At 43.9% G+C, this 18,792-nt stretch overlaps 1 protein-coding gene across 16 annotated transcripts in view; it reads left to right on the top strand.

The window, feature by feature from the left end:
* The window catches only part of ADPRM (ADP-ribose/CDP-alcohol diphosphatase, manganese dependent), a 324,587-nt gene that overhangs the window by 183,192 nt on the left and 122,603 nt on the right, over positions 1–18,792 (top strand). For all 16 annotated transcript variants that reach the window (XM_074342171.1, XM_074342169.1, XM_074342168.1 and 13 more), the window contains exon 5: positions 12,268–12,433. In XM_074342171.1, coding sequence (XP_074198272.1) covers positions 12,268–12,387 — 120 coding nt within the window. In that variant the 3' untranslated portion in view covers positions 12,388–12,433. The remainder of the gene's footprint in view (positions 1–12,267; positions 12,434–18,792) is intronic.

The raw sequence follows: 18,792 nt of genomic DNA, 5'->3' as shown, positions 1-18,792 counted from the left end.
TCTTTTTTAATACTCATCAAATTAAGATAAAGAAGGCAAAGCTAGTCATAAGTTAACTCTTTGAAAGCATTACACCTGCGCTTAGAGTAGGCATAACTAAGCAAATGGTAGTACCTGTTTGGGATGACATGGGTCCCAGGCAGCAAACAGGTTTCATCTCATGTCAGTTCTAAAAGATTGTTGGTGGCCGCCTGCGTGTTCTGTTGAAGATTCTGCATGGGGCTTTGTATTGCTTCAGAGTGATAGAAGTGTCATAATTGATTAGCAGTATCTCCTGTGGGCACAGAGGGAAGAGGCCGCATGTGTATAGATGGCCTGTGAACTGAATTAACTTGCTAGATAAATGAAAATGAAAAATCTACTTAGTACTTTCAGCAGATGCTCAACAAAATTTTTTCCTCATTATTTTAAATTTATGTGTAATTTACAACAGTAAAATCCGCACTTTGGTGAGTAGAGTTCTGAGTATTTTGACAAGTGTATCTAGTCATGTAGCCTCTACCACAAAATCATAATACACAAGAGTTCCATTATCCCTCAGATTCCCCTGCGCCCGTCTGTAGTCAGCTCCCCCTCTCACTCCCAGCCCCTGGTAACCGTTGATCTTTTTCTATCCTTATAGTTCTACTTTTGCAAGAATCTTATACAAATGGAATCAAAAGTATGTGGCCTTTGGAGTCTGGTTTTTTTCACTTAGCATAATGCCTTTGAACACCATTCGTATTGTTGCATGTGAACAGAGTTTTAATGCAAATTTGTCAAAAAAACTATCATTGAAATATATTTTCATTTACCTATTTAAAAATGTTGAACAAATATATGATTATTAATATGCTTATGAACACAAAGAAATATCAGTAAACGTGGTCTTTTCCCTTTCCAAGCATCTGTCTACCTGCCATCTATCTATCAGTCATTTATTTTTTTAATCTGTATCTCAAGGTAGGTTATATGAATGCTTAAAGACAGTAGGTTCTGAAGGGGTTTGGAGGAGAGAGAGCTATTTGTTTACAATTGGGGGTGTTTTCATAAATCAGATGGCACTGCAGTCAGCCTTGAGGAGTGGCTAGGACGTTCCTTCGGGAAATGACATCATTCAGACATCACTCAGAAGTTGGCAGAGGGTTCTCTTTTGCTTCTCAGGAGTTAATCCAGCCTTTCTTGTATCTAGCCCAATCTTACAGCTATGCACAAGCAGGGAAAAGAATGGTCTGGAGGCTGAGAGATTTTATCTTTTTTTTAACTCTAATATTTACTAACTATATACTCGCTGTAAAGTTCAATGCGAGGTGCCCTGGGAAATAGAAAAAAAAACAACGCATAGTTTTATCTACTTGATTTATTACTTATTTATGCCCCCACTTAGCTTTATTCTAGCCTCATTTTTCCATTTTCTCTCTTCCTATCTTGTTTCATAAACAAAAGGCAGCTTCTGAAAATGCATGGAAAATAAATCATTGAAAATGTTGGGACAGAGAGATAATATGGGTCAGAAACAGTCCAGGGGTAAATTTACCTACTTCTCAGGGATGTATGCCAAATGGTTTTATAGAGAAACCAGAGATGGGCTGCAGATTGGGTGGTACATTTCCTGGAGACTCAAGTAAATAGAGAAATAGACTCAGTTAAAAGATCCATATTGTCCACAAGATAAAGACAAACCAGTTCTTTAAGGGTTTCATCTTGCTGACCTGAGAAAAATTTCCTCCCTTGGGTCTTTGTAAAGAAAACACTTTTTGATTGTGAGAATAACATCCTGGACTTCATCCCGGCAATGAATAGACGAGCAGAGTGTGCTGGGTACAGCATCCCTCAGTGCAGGGCAACATCGGAACAGCAAGCCAAGTTCAGTCCCCTCAAGTAAATCTGACAACAGTCAGAATGATGCCCTCCAGATACGCAGCTCTCAGATGGTGTGATATGATCCAAGGGTGAAGCCGATCATTTCTAGAGAACAGACAAATAGCATGTCCTTCAGGCAGTCCCCCACAAATATCTATTCTCATAAACAGGATTTTGATAGGATTTGGACAACAGAGAGTTATCGGACAAGTAACTGGAGTACATCCATTCAGTGCCTCCATTAAGGGCTGATATATGTATTTTTGACACTGATCAGACAGACGGAAGAATAAGATTGTTGATTAAAAATCACAGAGACTATATAAGATGTGTTAAACAGAGGTTATTCCTCTTTGGCACAATGGTGCAATTATTCTAGAACAAGGCAGTAGGCTAAGAGCTTTAAATGTATCCTGATAGCATTTCTAGGCCGTAACTTCTATTTTTATACACTTTCTGACCCATTTTACAGAGAAGCAAACTAACGTTTAGGGGAGTGCAGTGATTCACTTAGCATTACACAGCTTGTAAGTAATAGAGGCAAGATTCAAAACCAGGTCTCTCTGAAAGCAGAGACTACGTGAATCTTTGTTCTTGTTTTTTGTTTAAAAACATTTTAGACACAAAAGATGTAAGTTACATATTAAATTTCCATGTTGCTATTGCCCAGCTGACGATATAAAATATTAGGAATAAAGTTTACACCCCTGTACACTCTCCCCTGATCTGATTCTCCTTCTGCCCACCCCCTACTCCCAAAGAGAGCCGCTATTCTGGAAATTGGTGTCATTCCCACGCATGGCTTTATAATTACTTCTCTCTCTCCCTTATAAGCAAAGACTTGCCCTGACATCTTATGTGACTTTGGTGTGTCCAACCTGAACTTCAGGTGAGAAATTGGTTTATAATTATCTAGAAAATAATGCTATTTTACATAAAAACACGAAGTATTTTACGTAGTTAAATGAGTTTTCCAAGAATGTAACTTCCATGGAGTTTTTTTGTTTTGTTTTGTTTTGAAGCACTTTGATTCAGAACATCAGAACATTACCAGGTATTCACCATTTTGGAAAATCATGTCACCAGCAGCAATTCCCCTGGTGGCATTTGAGCTGCCCATTCAACATGCCTGTGTCAGTCTCTGCCTGAGTAACTGCTGCATTTGCTTAGTCAAGATTAAGCATTTCCCATGGAATGGGAGAAAATATTTGCAGTCATATATGACGGCAAATCATAATCATAAGAATATATAAAGAACAACAACTCAAGAACAGTAACCAAACAACCCTGTTAAAAATGGGCAAAGGACATCTGCACAGACATTTCTCCAAAGAAGAGACCAACAAGCACATGAAAAGATGCTCGACATCATTAACCGTTAGGGAAGTGCAAATCCAAACCACGGTGAGACATCACATCATGCCCATTAGGACAGCTGTATTCGAAGAAGCAGGAAATTAGTGTTGGTGATAATATGGAGAAATCGGAACCCTTGTGTATTGCCAGTGGGGATGTCAGATGATACATCCACGATAGAAAATGGTGTGTTGGTTCCTCAAAAAAAAATTAAATAGAATTACCATATAATCCAGCAGTTCCATTCCTGGGTATATACCTAAAAGAACTGAAAGCAGGAACTCAAACAGACATTTGTACACCCATGTTCACAGCAGCGTTTTTCACAAAGTGAAAAAATAAAAGCAACTCAGGTGCCCATCGATAGATGAATAGATACACAATGGAATAGTATTCCAACTTAAAAAGGAAGGGAATTCTGACATGCTGCAGTATGAAATTTGCTAAATGCAATAAACCAGTCTTAAATGGATACATCCTGTGTGTGTCCACTTACCTGTGGTACCTACAGTAGTCGGATTCATAGAGACCAGAGAGTAGAAGGGTGGTTGCCAGGGGCCGGAGGAGGGAGGAATAGAGAATTACTGCTGAATGGGTACCGAGTTTGAGATCACAGAGAAGAAAAAGTTCTGGAGATGGACAGTGGTGATGGCTGCACCACCGTGCGAATGTACTTAACTGAGCCACGGAAAATGGTTAAAATGATACATTCTATGCCATGTATATTTTACCACCATAAAAAAATTACATTTTCTTTTAAAAAAGACAAAGTACCTCCATACTGAAATCGTATTATTTTATTATACTCCATTTCCTTTTAAAATTACAGTGGGGCGTCATGTTGATTTTTTAATAACTTTGTAAGTTTCTTTAATTGAAGAATCAAGTCGTCTTCTAGAATTATTATCTTTCCTTCTTCATGGGATTTAATGCCCCTCAAAGGAGAATGTTCCCACCCTGAGGGGAAAATAAAACTTCCTTCTTATTCTCCATCAGCTGCTCAAAAACCATGCCACAGTTTAGTCTGCTTCACAACAGATCCTTGGCTCTCTAGTTTATGATGACTTTTTGAAATTATGTGTGTAGATAAGTTATATTATTTATGAATTTCATAAGGACCAGTAAAGGGGTGTTATAAACGATTTATTGTCAAAAGAACACATTTGGCCTGATAGGATGGCAAGCCACTGCACTAGGACAGATGGTAGGGAGTGGAATTTCTGATTGTAGGGCACACCCATCTTCAAATCCACTAGGAAAAAACCTTTTTTTTTAGCAATTAAAAAATATGCCACCAGCAGTGTTTTAGCGGTCCTATTTGTTGTCCTCACCAACCCTTGGCATCAGCAGACTTGGCATCATCAGATTTCTGCCAATCTACGTGAGTGATGTGAGGGAAGTTCCAATTTCATTTTTTAACTATGAAAAATCAATAGGCCCAGCCCCATTTTTTAATTCATAATCTTCCTTTGTTAATTCACAAATCTATGACTATTACATATAAAGTTTCCTTACAAGTGTAGATTTGTTTCTAGTCTTTCTGTTCCATTGTTCTATTTGAGTATCCTATGGAAATATCCATCTGTCTTAATTATCATAGCTTTATAATAAGTCTGTATAAAACTGATTTTTTTCCTCACTACTAGTATATATTTTCTCCAAAGCAGTCAAATATTTAGCAATGTAGCTTTAGGGTGAGCCTCTAGGGTAAATTCGTTGTAAATTACACACAGGTAAATCATTATTGGAATTTTGAATAAAAGCGTTGGAGATAATCAAGTAAGTGGTAACAAAGCTACCAAAGATAATGATTTTGATTTTAAAGCAATGGACGTCAAGCTTTCTTTTTTGATTTGGTGATGATTATCAAATTGTCCACCGAGACCACTTTCAGTAGTTGACGTTGTAACAAGATCAATGCGCAGAGACGTACCCTTAAATTTATGCTGTCGTTGGTGGGCAGACATGCATCCAGCTTGTCTATTTGTACAGATAAAAATGAGAAAGAGAGACGCATCCATGTCTTCATTATTTGAAATCACTACCTGGCTTTTCCAGAACCCATTCCTCCTAGTCCTAGTGGGGGAGGTCCATTTACACAGCTTGTTTCCATGATGTCACCCATCCGTTAAGGGCCACATGTAGTCAGCTCTGTCAGTTGCTTTCTGGGAAGGTAAATTATAAAAAGGATCTGCTTCCCTCTGCCTGATATATCCCCTGGCCCACAGCTTGATGAACAGAAAGACTAGACTCATTCACTCTGCCGAATGACTTTGCAGAGGGCACGACCTAAGAATGAAGACTCAGATCATGCATTTAAGACAGTGGCAACCATAATGGGTGGGGGGGTATGTATGTGTGTATGTATGTATGTACGTGTGTATGTGTGTATATATGCACATGTGTATGTATGCATTTATATATGTATGTATAGAGACAAACATAATTAAACTTCTCAGTAAATGAATCAGGACCAAAAGATTCCCATTATACTAATAGGCAAGCTTAAAAACGCATTCTCTCCTTGATCCAAAAAAGACTGGAGTTATAAGAAGCAGTTACATCACTTCCCTCAAGAAAGCTGAGAGCCAGAGAAAAAGATAGATTTATACCAGCAATATCGTTTTGCCCTAAAAGTGAAGGGTGGGGCAGAGCTAGGTGAAAAGAAGACTTGAATGAGGGGTGAGGATGGCAACGGCCAGTGCGGAGCTTCGAAAGTGAGTGGCTTTGAAAATACCCGTCTCACACCGAGCAAAGGGTAGCCAACCCCATGCTAACCAGTGACCGTGCACTCTGTTTTGCTCACAGAACACCGAGCCCAGTTTTAGCAAAGGAAATAACCCTTCTTCCCGTGAAGTCAGGTGGGGAATGAAGGCTGGTGATATGCGCTGATTTTTCTCAAAAGACATGGGATTCCTACAAATGGTGGTAAAGAGAGCTGGTGATGAGTGGCTGCTGGGCCAATAATGATTGGTTAGTTTGCCACAGTTGGCACAATTATCATGACTTTTTGACGCTTAACCAGAGAGAGAAGTGATCCTCTTTGAAGGCAAAGGGAATGCTCGTTAGACCTTTGAACACATGAATTCCCTCTGCAGTAAGCCCTACACACACAGAGAGGGTGTCACACTTATAATAAGGTGCAGTGCCCCTCCAAAGGGGTGTATATGTGGGCCTTGGGGGATCTGGAATACAGCCTAACCTCATAATAACACAGTAAGTGAATGAATATGTAAACGAACACCTGATTCTCCACCACCTTGCCTTCTTGCAATAACCCCTTAATGCAGTCTTCACTTACAAGACACCGCGCTGCGAGGGAGAATAGCAGAGACTATGCAGTGAGGACTCTCGCAGTGTAATTTCCAGGATTTTATCAAGCATCCACAGACGTTTTGGCAGTTTCAGAGGAAAACTTAATAAGGGAAAAAAAAACAACCCTTTTTTATTTGTGAAAAACATGTATTTCACAAAAAGGAAGTGTGTGATTTATGATTTTCTTAGAAATCCTGTTCCTTTGTACGTTACTAAAAGCTTGAAGGCAGCGTGAGCACCGCAAAGGGGTGTGCCCCAGCCCAAATCCGCTAAATCGCTGCGTGTGGAGTAAAGTGATCCCACCGCTGTAGCTCCCTGGTGTTTGTGACTACAGTCAGCCTTCTGTATGCATGGGTTCCACATCTGTGGATCCAACCAACCGTGGGCCGAAGATATTTGAAAAAAATTCCAGAAAGTTCCAAAACGCAAAACTTGAATTTGCCGAATGCCAGCAACTATTTGCATAATATTTACATTGTACGAGGTATTATAAGAATCTAGAGGTGATTTAAAGTATACAGCAGGATGTGTGTAGGTTATATCAAATACTATGCCATTTCATATAAGGGACTTGAACATCTGAAGATTTTGGTGTCCGGGGGAGTCCTGGAACTAGTCCCCTACAGATACCGAGGGGCAACTGTACTTACATTCATTACGTTTGCCTTCTGTGGTCATATTGTGTTTATCCCAAAAGCACAGAAGTGGATTAGTGACTCACAGTGATTCGTTGATGTATAAAAATAGTGTAGAGACTTCCACTTTTAGCTCTAATATGTAAAGAGCCTGCAAAGTGTCACTGTCATCCTCAAAATAAGAAAAAGATAGACCAAAAAAAAAAAAAAAACCTGACTTCATTATAGATTTGGATCCATCAGAGAGCTGAGGTCTGAGGGCAAAGTCCCATCCTCAAACCTGGAGACTCGGGTATGTCCAGGGAGACACAGTAATTAAGATCTGCTCAGCTGGGACAGAAGTCATGAGCCATCGACCGGGAGGAATATTTAAACGACAGAGTTGACGAGCTGTTGGGGGTTGAGTGTATTAGGGACCCTCCTACTTTCATGGGCCGTCCTAGGGGTTTTGCTAGATTTCTCATGGCGGGGGGAGGGGGGTATCCAACAAAGACCCCCTCATGACCCTCACAGAAGGAGGGAGAGATGAGCGGTTGTAAACCACACTGAGAGGCTTCTCGGTAACAAAGGTCGGCTCTCCAGGGAAAGGGCTCTGTCTAAACACAGTTCTGAAAATTGGGGGAAAAGATGTTCTCATCACTCCAGCCCCCCAAGGGAAATAAAAAGTCAGCGTGGGTTGGGCTCTTGGGAAAGAGAATGTTCTCCTTTTTGGAAAAGTTTAAGGATTGGTAGTACTTCTTCTTTGAATGTCTGATAGAATTCATCCGTGAAGCTGTTTCATCTTGGACTACTCTTAGCTGGGAGGTTTTTGATCAGTGATTTAATCTCCTTACTGTTTATTGGTCTGTTCAGGTTTTCTATTTCTTTTTGATTCAGTTTTGGTAGGTTGTATGTTTCTAGAAATTTATTCATTGCCTCCAGGTTATCCAATTTGTTGGTGTATACGATTCCTCAAAAAATTAAACATAAAAGTACCTGATGAGCCAACAGTCCCACTCCTGAGTATACATCCAAAGGAAATAAAATTGGTATCTCAAAGAGATACCTGCACTGCCATGTTCATTGCGGTATTATTCACGATAGCCAGGGTATGGAAACAAATGTCAATGGATGGATGAAAATGTGGTATGCATGGGCAATGGAATAGTATTCATCCTTAAAGAAGAAGGAAATCTTGCCATTTGCAAAAACATGGATGAGCCCGGAGGACATTATGTTAAGTGAAACAAGCCAGACACAGAAAGACAAGTACTGCTCAAATGTCCTCACTTATGTGTGTGATCTAAAATAATCAAACTCATAGAAGCAGAGAATGGAATGTGGTTGCCAGCGGCTAGGATGAGGGGGGAATCAGGGACCTGATGGTCAAGAGACACAAAGTTTCAGTTATGCAAGATGAGTAAGTCCTGGAGATCTCATGTGCAGCGACAGGACCATAGCTAAAACTATACTGCGTACTTAAATTTTGCTAAAAGAATAGACCCTAAGTGTTTTCACCTCACATACACACAAAAGTAGAAAGAAAGAAAATGATAACCATGTGAGGTGATGGATATTTTAATTAGCTTGATTATGGTGATAATTTCACGATGGGTACATACATCAAAACATGAAGTTGTATATCATATCCCCAATTTTTTTTTTTTTTTTTGCAGGGGGAGGTGATTAGGTTTACTTATTTCTTTCTTTCATGGAGGTGCTGGGGATTGAACCCAGGACCTCGTGCATGCTAAGCACGTGCTCTACCACTTGAGCTATACCCTCCCTCAAGTTGTATATCTTAAATAGATCTAGTTTTTATTTGTCAATTATACCTCAGTAAAACTGGGGGAAAAAAGCCCTGTGAGCCCTTAAGGCTCACAAAGGCATGGATGAATCTTAAATGTGTATTGCTGTGAAAGAAGCTAATCTGGAAAGGCTGTATACCATATCGTTATAGATGACATTCTGGAAGAGGCAAAACCATGAGGCTGCAAACAGATCGTGGTTGTGAAGGATTCGGGGAGGGGAGATGGAAGAGGTGAAGCACAAGGATATTTTTGGGACGGTGAGAATATTCTGTATGCTGTTGTACTGATGGCTCCGTGGCACCATACATCTGTCTAAACTCAAAGAGCTTCACAGTACATACAAAGAGTAATCTGAATATATGCAAATTTAAAACATTCATTTAGCATTGAGCCTTCCGGGGCTCCCAGGGTGGAATGCAGACTATAACAAAAGAATTTTTATTGCAAATGTATGAAACAACCTTAATGAATGGGATGAAGGGAAGAGGTGCCGACTTAAATGGAAATTAGTGGAATCTGTAAGATTAAAGGCAAAATAAACTGTACATTAACATTGCCTTCTAGTAGAGAGGCTCCCACTGGTAAGTCAGAGCTTATCAGCAGCATCTGGTAGTTTATCCAGTCAAAACAACCACCCTTCCTACTTTTGCCAAGTGCCAGTGTTCACAGGGATGCTACGGAAAATCGAGATAGCAGTGGCTTCTTTCCTGCTTGGGAACTTTGCAAATTATTACTCCCTTTTTTGCTTCTCCTCGCTTGGTGGTTATATTAGGTCTCCAGGGAAATAAAAAGCCAGTCTTCTTTGAAAATCAGATTGAGAAATTTGATTCTAACACATCAACGGCTCTCTCCTCCCTTTCTGAATGATCTCAGACCCTCCGATCCCCTAATGGAGGGTTTGGGATGGAGGCGACGGAGAATTCTACACCTGGTTTATCCTCGGGAGACTTGGCCATCAGAGGTCCCCGTGTGAAATAATTCTACACCTGAGAACAAATGGGATTCTGCTTGATCAGTCTCAGCTGAGCTGTGAAGCGGTGAGACCGAGCAGATGTAGGGCTTGGTGTGCTGAGGGCTCTGTGGCCAGGGGAAGCCGCTTAGCGACTGAGGAAGGCAGGCAGGTGTGGGGCTGTGCAGAGGAAGGGCGATACGGTGGAGGAACTGATGATGTCCCGGTATTTGAATTGTTAGCATGTGGAGGTGGAGTCAGCCCCCCTTTTGGGTCTGACTCTGGAAGGCAGATGCGGATCTTACAGGTGGACATCGGCTCAGTGGGCAGCAGAGCGGGGCCCACAGAGTGGCCTCCGGAGTCAGACGGCCCAGGATGGAGTCCCCGCATCTCTGCTTACCAGCTGTTGACTTTGACGTTGGCCCAGTTACTTAAATTCTCTGGGCTCCAGCGTCCTCATCTGTCCACTGGGGTAATATTAGCACCTATCTCAGGAAATTAGGGCGCATAGCAGGCACTGTTCCTGTGTGGTGGGACTGGGAAGCGGCGCTCACTGACAGGCAGCAAGCAGGACAACGCGTGGAAGATGATTCTGGCGTCTGCTGCCCTCTGAAAAGTCTGTTATCCTTGCAGGGGTCAGGGTGCTGACAGCTTCATGGGGTTGGGAAGATAAAAGGGTTTGTGCAAAGTGCAGGAGGCAGGATTAGAGAATTTTGATAGCCCTCTCCACCTCCCCTTCTGCTCCAGTCTGAGCCACGTGGGCTGGAGCTGGTGAGCTGGGCTCCAAGTGCCAGCTTTTGGTCCATCTTGCGCTCAGGGCAGCTTATCAGGACGTCACCTGGAGCTGTTCCTCACATGAGTGCCCGTAGTGGGATCCAGTCCTTGGATGCTTCGTTCAGCTACAACATGGGGTGCAGACTCCGGCATGGAAAGCAACAAGAATGACGCTTTTCCTTCAGTGCACGCTCGGAGCAGAGCCGGCTGGTGTCCTCTGGGTATTGAAAAACTCCACATTTCGGGATGGCATCCGCATTTAGACAACAACAAAAACAAAAGCTTTGAGCAAGTTGCAAGGAAGGAACTGTGTGTCTCTCGGTGCCAGGAGGCATAGAGGCGTGAAGTACAATGTACTTTGACACAACCGACTCACAGGCACAAACACACACTGTCTGCCGGGCTCGGTCTCTCTGTGCTCCAGCTGTGCCTGCCGGCGGGAAAACGTTCTCCCCGCAGAGGACAGGCCAGCCGCGGGCGCCAGGCTCACTGGCCTCCAGTCCAAAGCCTGGCAGCCGTGCAGTGGCCGTGTTCAAATGCATTTCATTCAGTGTCTCAAGCCACAAAACTAACCGTGTTGTAATGGCTGCTGATGGTAGCATTCTTAATTATTAATTGCAAAACCAATGTGACAACATTAGGGAAAGTTTTCAGTCCCGAAGAAAACATCCTATGAAACGGCAGGGGTCTTACACAATTCCTAGAATTTGTCTCTCTTCTCAGTCTTGTTTTTTCTCCTGTGCTAGTGAATTTTTACACAGATGTAACCAGTCTTTTCACTTCACATTATAACAGAAGAATTTCCCCAGATTTCATCTTATCACGTATTTTTTTTAAAGCTACCCAGTACTATCTTATATGAACCCACTATATTTTTTGGAGGGGAATTTAATTTTTTTAATTGTGATACAGTTGATCTACAATGTTGTGTTAGTTTCAGCTGTACTGCCAAGTGATTTATACATACATGCGTATCTATTCTTTTTCACATTCTTTTCCATTATAGGTTATTACAAGATGTTGAATTCAGTTCCCTGTGCTGTACAGTAGGACCTTGTTGCTTATCTATTTTATACATAGTAGTGTGTATCTGCTAATCCAAGCTCCTACTTTATTCCTGCCCCCAACCCTTTTCCCCTTTGGTAACCATAGTTTGTTTTCTATGTCTGTGAGTCTGTTTCTGGTTTGTAAGTAAGTTCATTTGTATCATTTTTTTTTCAGAGTCCACATATGAGTGATATAATGATGTTTGTCTTTGTCTGACTTCCTTTGCTTAATATGATAACCTCTAGGTCCATTGTGTTGCTGCAAACGGCATTATTTTATTCTTTTTTATGGCCGGCACTCACTGTGTTTTAAATTACTGATGACATACTGTTGGACTTTAAATTGCTATCCATTATGCAGTGTGGTAGTAGTCCTAGTTTTAACTCTATCTGGTTTTGTTTCGTTTTTTAAAAGCATTTACTTACATTAAGTGGGATTCCTGGATTAAAGAGTGTGAGTGTTTCTATCACTCTTTACTCATTTCTTTGCGTAAGAGCAGTGCTCTTCCAGTTAAACAGTGCAGGTTGCCCACGTGTGTGTCTCTCTTCTTACTCCTCAGATCCCGCTACACTGGCGGAGGGCAAAGAGCAGGTGCATGCTGGGGAGGCCCGAGGGAGAGGCTGAACTGGGCGAGGTCAGCCGCAGCCGGATGGAGAGACGCGTGGGGAGGCCCAGCTGAGCCCGAAAAAAGAGGCGATCTCAGAACACGACAGCGTCCTGTGAAGGTACCGCAGTCTGCCTAACCTTCCCCCGACGTTCGGCGCTGTGGTGGTGGACTTTATGCATCTACTTGACTGGGTCACAGGGAGCCCAGATACTTGGCTACGCTTTAATTCTGGGTGTGTCTGTGAGGGCGTTTCCAGGGGAGATTAGTGTGCGACTCAGTGGCCTGGGTGAGGGAGTAGAAAAGAGTAGAACATAGATACATAGTGGTCTCTGGACCTGGCTTCTGGCATAGAGCTCCTAAACCCCTTGTGAATTCCTCAGTGGTAAGAGCACTGGGCATCTCTTGTTCCACTGAGGTGGCTCGAGGTGGCGCTCTGGATGTCTGGTCACAAGGAAGACGCATCCATGATTAGAAACTTGGAATTTTCAGTCCCTCACTGGCTCCAGAGAGGAAAGAGGGCCCGGAAATGGGGTTAATGATTGATCATGCCCACGGAGGAAGCCCCCATGAAATCCCAATTGTAGGGGGTTTGGGACACTCCAGGCTGGTGAACAGCATTCACTCCAGGAGGGGCAGGCACCCCAGCCCTGTGGGGACAGACGCGCCTGTGCTCGGGACTCTCCCAGACCTCACCCTAGTAGCCCTTCATCTTGCTGCTCATCTGTGTCCTTTTCATGCCCTTTAATAAACTAGTAAACGTAAGTAAGAGTTTCCCTGAGTTCTGTGAGCTGCTCTGGTATATTAATTGAACCCAGAGAGGCGGTTTTGGGAACGTCCAGTTTATAGCCAGTCAGTCAGGAGCACAGAGGACAACCTGGATGTGTGACTGGCGTCTAAGGTGCGGTCACTTGGCACCTGATGTAGGGTGGGAGCAGTCTTGCAGGACAGAGTCCTTACCCTGAGGGATCTGACACTATCTCCAGGTGGATAGCGTCAGAATTGGGTTAAATTGCAGGACACCCAGCTGGTGTTGTGGAGAATCGGTTGGTGTAGGGGAAAAAAACATATATAGTTGGTGACCAGAAGTGTTGTGAGTGTTCTGTGTGAGCAGTAGAGAGGACACAGGAGGAAGACTGAGATTCCTCTAACTCAGGAACTGGGTCATTTGTCTAACGCACTGAGTAAAGCAGGTTACCCTCCCCAGTGAGGGTGGGCAACACCCAGTCTGTTGAGGGCCTATATTCAGGCCCTATCCATCTGCTCTGTTGACGTGGTTTATCTGTGTGTGTGTGTGTGTGTGTGTGTGTGTGTATTATAAACAGTGTTTCAATGACTACCCATGTGTGTGCCGACTCCCTTGGACGGACTCCTGGCAGCAGACCTGCTGGGCCATGCTGTTCAGGGTGTTCTCAAGGTTCTTGAGAAGGGCCACCCTGCTCACAGTCCTGTGTGCTGAGAGGCTGGTGTCAGCATCCTGAATGGGCAGTGTTTCACGTGACTTCACTGGCATCTGCAAAACCCCGACATCCCCTGCTCCTCTCCACTTTGGGGTCCTCGGTCTCCCTGCCCATGGCATTTTTTCCAGGAACTTTCATTTTTATCAACCCTCAGATAACCCACCTCCCTCCCTCCTTCCCCAGATGTGTTACCTCAGGAGTCTAAACCAGCTCCTAAATTAGCTTGCTATGTGATTTGGGGCAAATCACTTAAATGCTCTGCAACCCAATTCCCTCCTTTGCAAAGAGAGAGGATTCTGCTACATAATCTCCAGGGGCCTCTCAGTTACAGTTTTATTTATAATATCAAATAATTGAAAATAACCTAAGTGTTCAACAAGATGATGGAATATTAAGCAGTAATTTTTTAAGTGCGTTTTTATTACCTTGCGTGGGAGCGACTCATGTTATCATGCTAAGCGAAAGCAATGTGACACTGAATGATTCCGAATTTATACGAACAAATCTTAATGTATAAAATTAAAAAGAAACACAGCACAAGGATAACAGCAGTTTCCTATACGATTGTATTATTGATGACACATGGTCATAAAAAATGCATTTTCTTTAATTGTGGAAATCAGATACTGAAGTAGGATTGGCTTAAGCTTCCTGGCCTCTGTGCAGCCTTCCTTGACCCCTAGGAGGGTTAGGGCCCTTCATCCTGGCGCCCACCACCTCTAGAACAAGCTTTCATTCCAGCCAACGTGACCCTGAGTCACAACTTACTCCAACATGTCTGCTTCCTACTGGATTCTAAGACTCCTGATAGCAGATTTCCTGTCTTGTTTATTGCTGTAGCATGATGGCTGGCACTTAGAACACGCCAGACACAGGCTGGCTCTTTCTGTGGCGACTACAGATCGAATTAATCAGATTTAATTCTGAGGCTTGGTATTGGCCACTACTTTTCAGCTTCCACAGTCAGTAATATGAGCATCTCAGAGAATATCGTTCCCCAAAGCTTTGTCTACAACTCAGGTACACTGCCACCAGGAGACGGGTGCTGCTTGGGTGTCTAGGTAGGGACATTCCTTTGAGGGACGTGGTGGCATCGGACAACTCTCCCCAGTGGCATCAATTGTTTGAGCACACATCCATCTCCTGTTACTGGGATTCCTTGCTCACCACTCAACTTTTGAGTTGTAATTTGGCTTCTTGTGGCAATGTCAGAACAGAGTAAGTCTGGCGTTAGTTTTCTCTTGGTAAATTAATGAACTGGCAAAATTGTTAGCTCGGCCATTCTGAACTCAATTAACTTTGGAACACTGAGGAGATTGGGTTGGGGGGTGCAAAACTGAGGATGGGAATTTGGATTCTGGTGACCCAGATGAGGTACCGCCACCCTGTGAAGCCTGTTGGCACGCTTTCTACCATCTGTCTCATCTCCACCAACAGTGGAGAACCAGAGGGCTTTTTGTCAGGAAGGCTGTGAAAGAATATCCAAGGTGGCCGGGAAGCTGCCTAGTAAAACTTGGGACGCAACTGGACAGCTGTGGACAAGCCTTCAGGTTCTGGTAAAGGAAGTTTTGATATGGGTTAATTCTACACGTGACTAGGAGGAAACCAGGGCGAACGATGCAGTGACCCATTATAGTCACACGTGAATGAAAAAGGGACTAAGTTGTCCTCAGCCATTTACTCTCTCAATTTGTTTTGCTTGTGTCTGTAACCAAGCTGACTGATATTTGTGTTTAGCTAATGTATATAGTTTTTATAGGAAAGGCCTTTTTAAAAAGCCGGTGTAAGCTTCCCTCTTTCTTTGTTAATGGTTCCCCGTTTCGTCCATGCCTCCTCCTCTTTCAGTTGCTGGGTTCTCTCCACTGCCAGAGCAGTCCCAGTATAACTAGAACTTCTTCTTAAACTGGTCTCTGCCATCAGCTTCTCTTCCTCACTCCATTCGATCCTCAAGCCTCTCTTGGCCTCTGGGCAGCCCTTCCTGGCCCGCTAGGCAGAAGGAGACCAAAGGGTATCTTCTTAAAAGGCAAACAGGATCGTGGCACTCCCCTGTGTTAAAAACCCCCTTTGGCTCTCTGTCAGTATCGCAGAAAGTCTCAGTTCCTGAGCTGGTATAAAAGGGCTTTCACAGTCTGGCCTCATTCCCCATCACATAGCCCATGTTCTAGACACGCTGAGATGCTCAGATTGTTCATAGAAGGCTTCCTGCCTCACCGGGCTTCTGTGTCTGTGCACCCCCTGTTATTTTGCCTGGATGCTTTCCTCTGCCTTTTTGGAAGTTTTGTTTGCATCCGTCAAAACCGAGATAATCCATCATGTCAGCAAGCGCAGTTTTTTGTTCCCTCCTCTGGGTTTTCACAGTCCTTTAAACAAACCTATTCTCTAGCAATTACCCTCGGCATTATAAATATCTGTTTGCATGTGTTCGTCTCTTACTAGACTGAACTTCTTGAGAGCAGAGACCTGCCATTCATCTCTGTGGAGCCAGTGCTTAGCACAGAGTCTGACTCATCGGAGATCCTTAATTCATGTTTATTGAATTTATTAATTAAGCCATAACCAAGGCATCACCATCCATTTAATTGCAAATGAAGTCCCAAAGATGGAATTAACAGCCTCATTTTTATCAGCCGTGCTGATAAAGTGACGACAAACACTGAGAGCTTCTCACAATGCCAGCCAGTGCAGAGCAAAGAAAAGCAACCAAGGGCATTGGTCCTGCCCTTGAATAGGTAGACAGTGATAGAGTGGGGAAGGTAAGATTTCCATTCATAAAACAGGTTATGGAGGGTATAGCTCAGTGGTAGAGCACACGCCTAGCATGGTGGAGGTCCTGGGTTCAATCCCCAGCACCTCCATAAGAGATGAGTGAACCTAATGACCTCCCCTCCTCAAATTTTTTTCATGTACACATGAAACTAGCTATATAAACCAACTACACTTCAAAAAAAAAAAACTAGGTGTGCTTAAAACAAGAACAAAAACAAACTGAGGGCAACATTAAGAACGTTGGAAAGTCATGTTAGCTGTGGCAGGCATGTGAACTTGAGGCCAGAAAAAATGAGAGCAGATCCTGCCACCCCTCCCAGCAGGAAGGTGGGGTCACTTGGAGTCCGATGTGGGAGGAGGGAAGGAGACCTTGCTCTCAGGATGCTCAGAAAAGACTTCCATATGAAGTTTGATCAAGGCTACTGTTGAGAAAAATGTGATTTGAGGGTTGGTAAGGAAGAAGGGTGAGAGAAAAGCATCTGGGAAAGGTGAAACCACGTGGGAAAGTGCCCACGACTGGGGTTAGGAGGCACAGGCAACTGAACCACGTGTGCAGCCATCACACTTGTCTGAGGATTCTGTCGTGCTGCCTAGCCAGAGCAGCAGTAAAAGTAAATCTGTTCTTCCCTTTTGCTTTACCTCCACACAATGTTTATGCATCCTTGAAACAGTCACTGGGTCCTCATGACAGTCCTGTCGGGTGTGCTGGGTGCTGGAGGCTGAGTCTTCCTTGACCCCGTCACCACGCCCCACCTTAGGCTAAGGCAGAAACCCTCCTCCATGCTCGAGAGGGCCCCTGAGCTTCCCTCCAGCATGACATGTTCACACGCTATGTTCACTGGTTTGTTCCTGGGGAAAACAGACACCATGTCTTACCTGTGCCCAGGATCTGAAACGGAATAGAAGTTGGGTAGATGCTTGCTGCGTGAGCGATTGGATGCGTGGATGTAGTACACTGCACGGCAATCCCGCGTGCTGTTACTGTTATCTCTGTCACGTGTCTGACTTTCCACCTGAGTGCACAGGCTACTCAACAAGTCCCCAGCACTGAACCCAAAGAGTCCAACCCATCTCAGAATTCCCAGCCTGCCAAACACTGAATGGACAGAGTTGCCCGGTGATCGGCTGGATCTATCCTTCCTCCAGGCATGGAGTTCCTATAGGCTGAATAATAAAGATAACGACGCTGTGAGCCTGGCGTGGCGTGCCTGCAAAGAGCACAGAAACGGGCATGACCCGGCAGCCCCCTGCTCTGCTGATAACAAAGGCTTTCTGAGCAATGGCCCTTCAAAGCAACAAATCAAGACAGACAGCCTGCCAAAAACATGCCGACCCAGCAGACTCAGAATCCCTTACCCACTGAGAATCAGCCCTCCCATCCCATCCATCACTTAGACAACTCAAATTAGATGGTGAGAACATCAAAGAAGCAGAGCTCGTGTTTGTAGCTGTAGGAAAGCTCCTGGGCAACCTTGCCCCATGTGCTCCCCTCCCTGCCTCTCAGGGAGCCTGAGGAATAAATACCCTCATCTGTCTGCCAAATTTCTACCCATCCTTCAAGACTCAGCTCCAATGCCACCTCTTCCGTGATGCCTTCACCCACCTCTGAACAGCATATTGTCAAGTCCAGAGTAGCTTCTGCTGTTGTTCTGGGCAAGAGTCTCTGCTCTGCCTAAATTCTGATCTGATCCATCACCTTTTCCCCACAAGGGGTACACACAAAGGGAAGCTACGTGGGGAACAGAGAACCCCTGTGTACCCAACACTCCAAGCAGAGCTCTCCAAAAGAGCAGAAACTCACATCGTGCTTTCATCTACTCCTAGAGCCAACATCCAACTCCTGGGGTCTTGTCCCCTCTCGACATGGCAAGGATGAGTGCATTGAGGAGTGTGGGAGGGAGGAGAGACGTTGTCAGTCTCAGGCAGGCTCTGCGTTCACTCATCAATCCTACCACATGGGAGGCGGGAAGGGGGAAAGATTGGTTACCAATGGATCATTGCTTATCCTTTTCAAATTGGTTGGCTGGTGTATATGGTCATGTATATGGTCATGTATACATGGATGACCATGTATAAATATGGCTTGGTTAATGGCTTGCGCTCTGGCCAATCATATTAGCAAAGGGTAGGGCGGCCACCTTCCTTTCAAATGTGACTTTAATTCTTTAACCACTGATCACACATCCAAGGAATCCGGTTTTTAAATTGACTCTTCCACACTCAACATCCATGTTCTGATTTGGATCCCAGGAGG

This window comes from Camelus bactrianus, chromosome 16, assembly GCF_048773025.1.
Source record: "Camelus bactrianus isolate YW-2024 breed Bactrian camel chromosome 16, ASM4877302v1, whole genome shotgun sequence".
NCBI classification, from domain to species: domain Eukaryota; kingdom Metazoa; phylum Chordata; class Mammalia; order Artiodactyla; family Camelidae; genus Camelus; species Camelus bactrianus.
The sequence above is the reverse complement of the archived record's forward strand: the minus strand, read 5'-3'. Positions and strand labels throughout refer to the sequence as shown.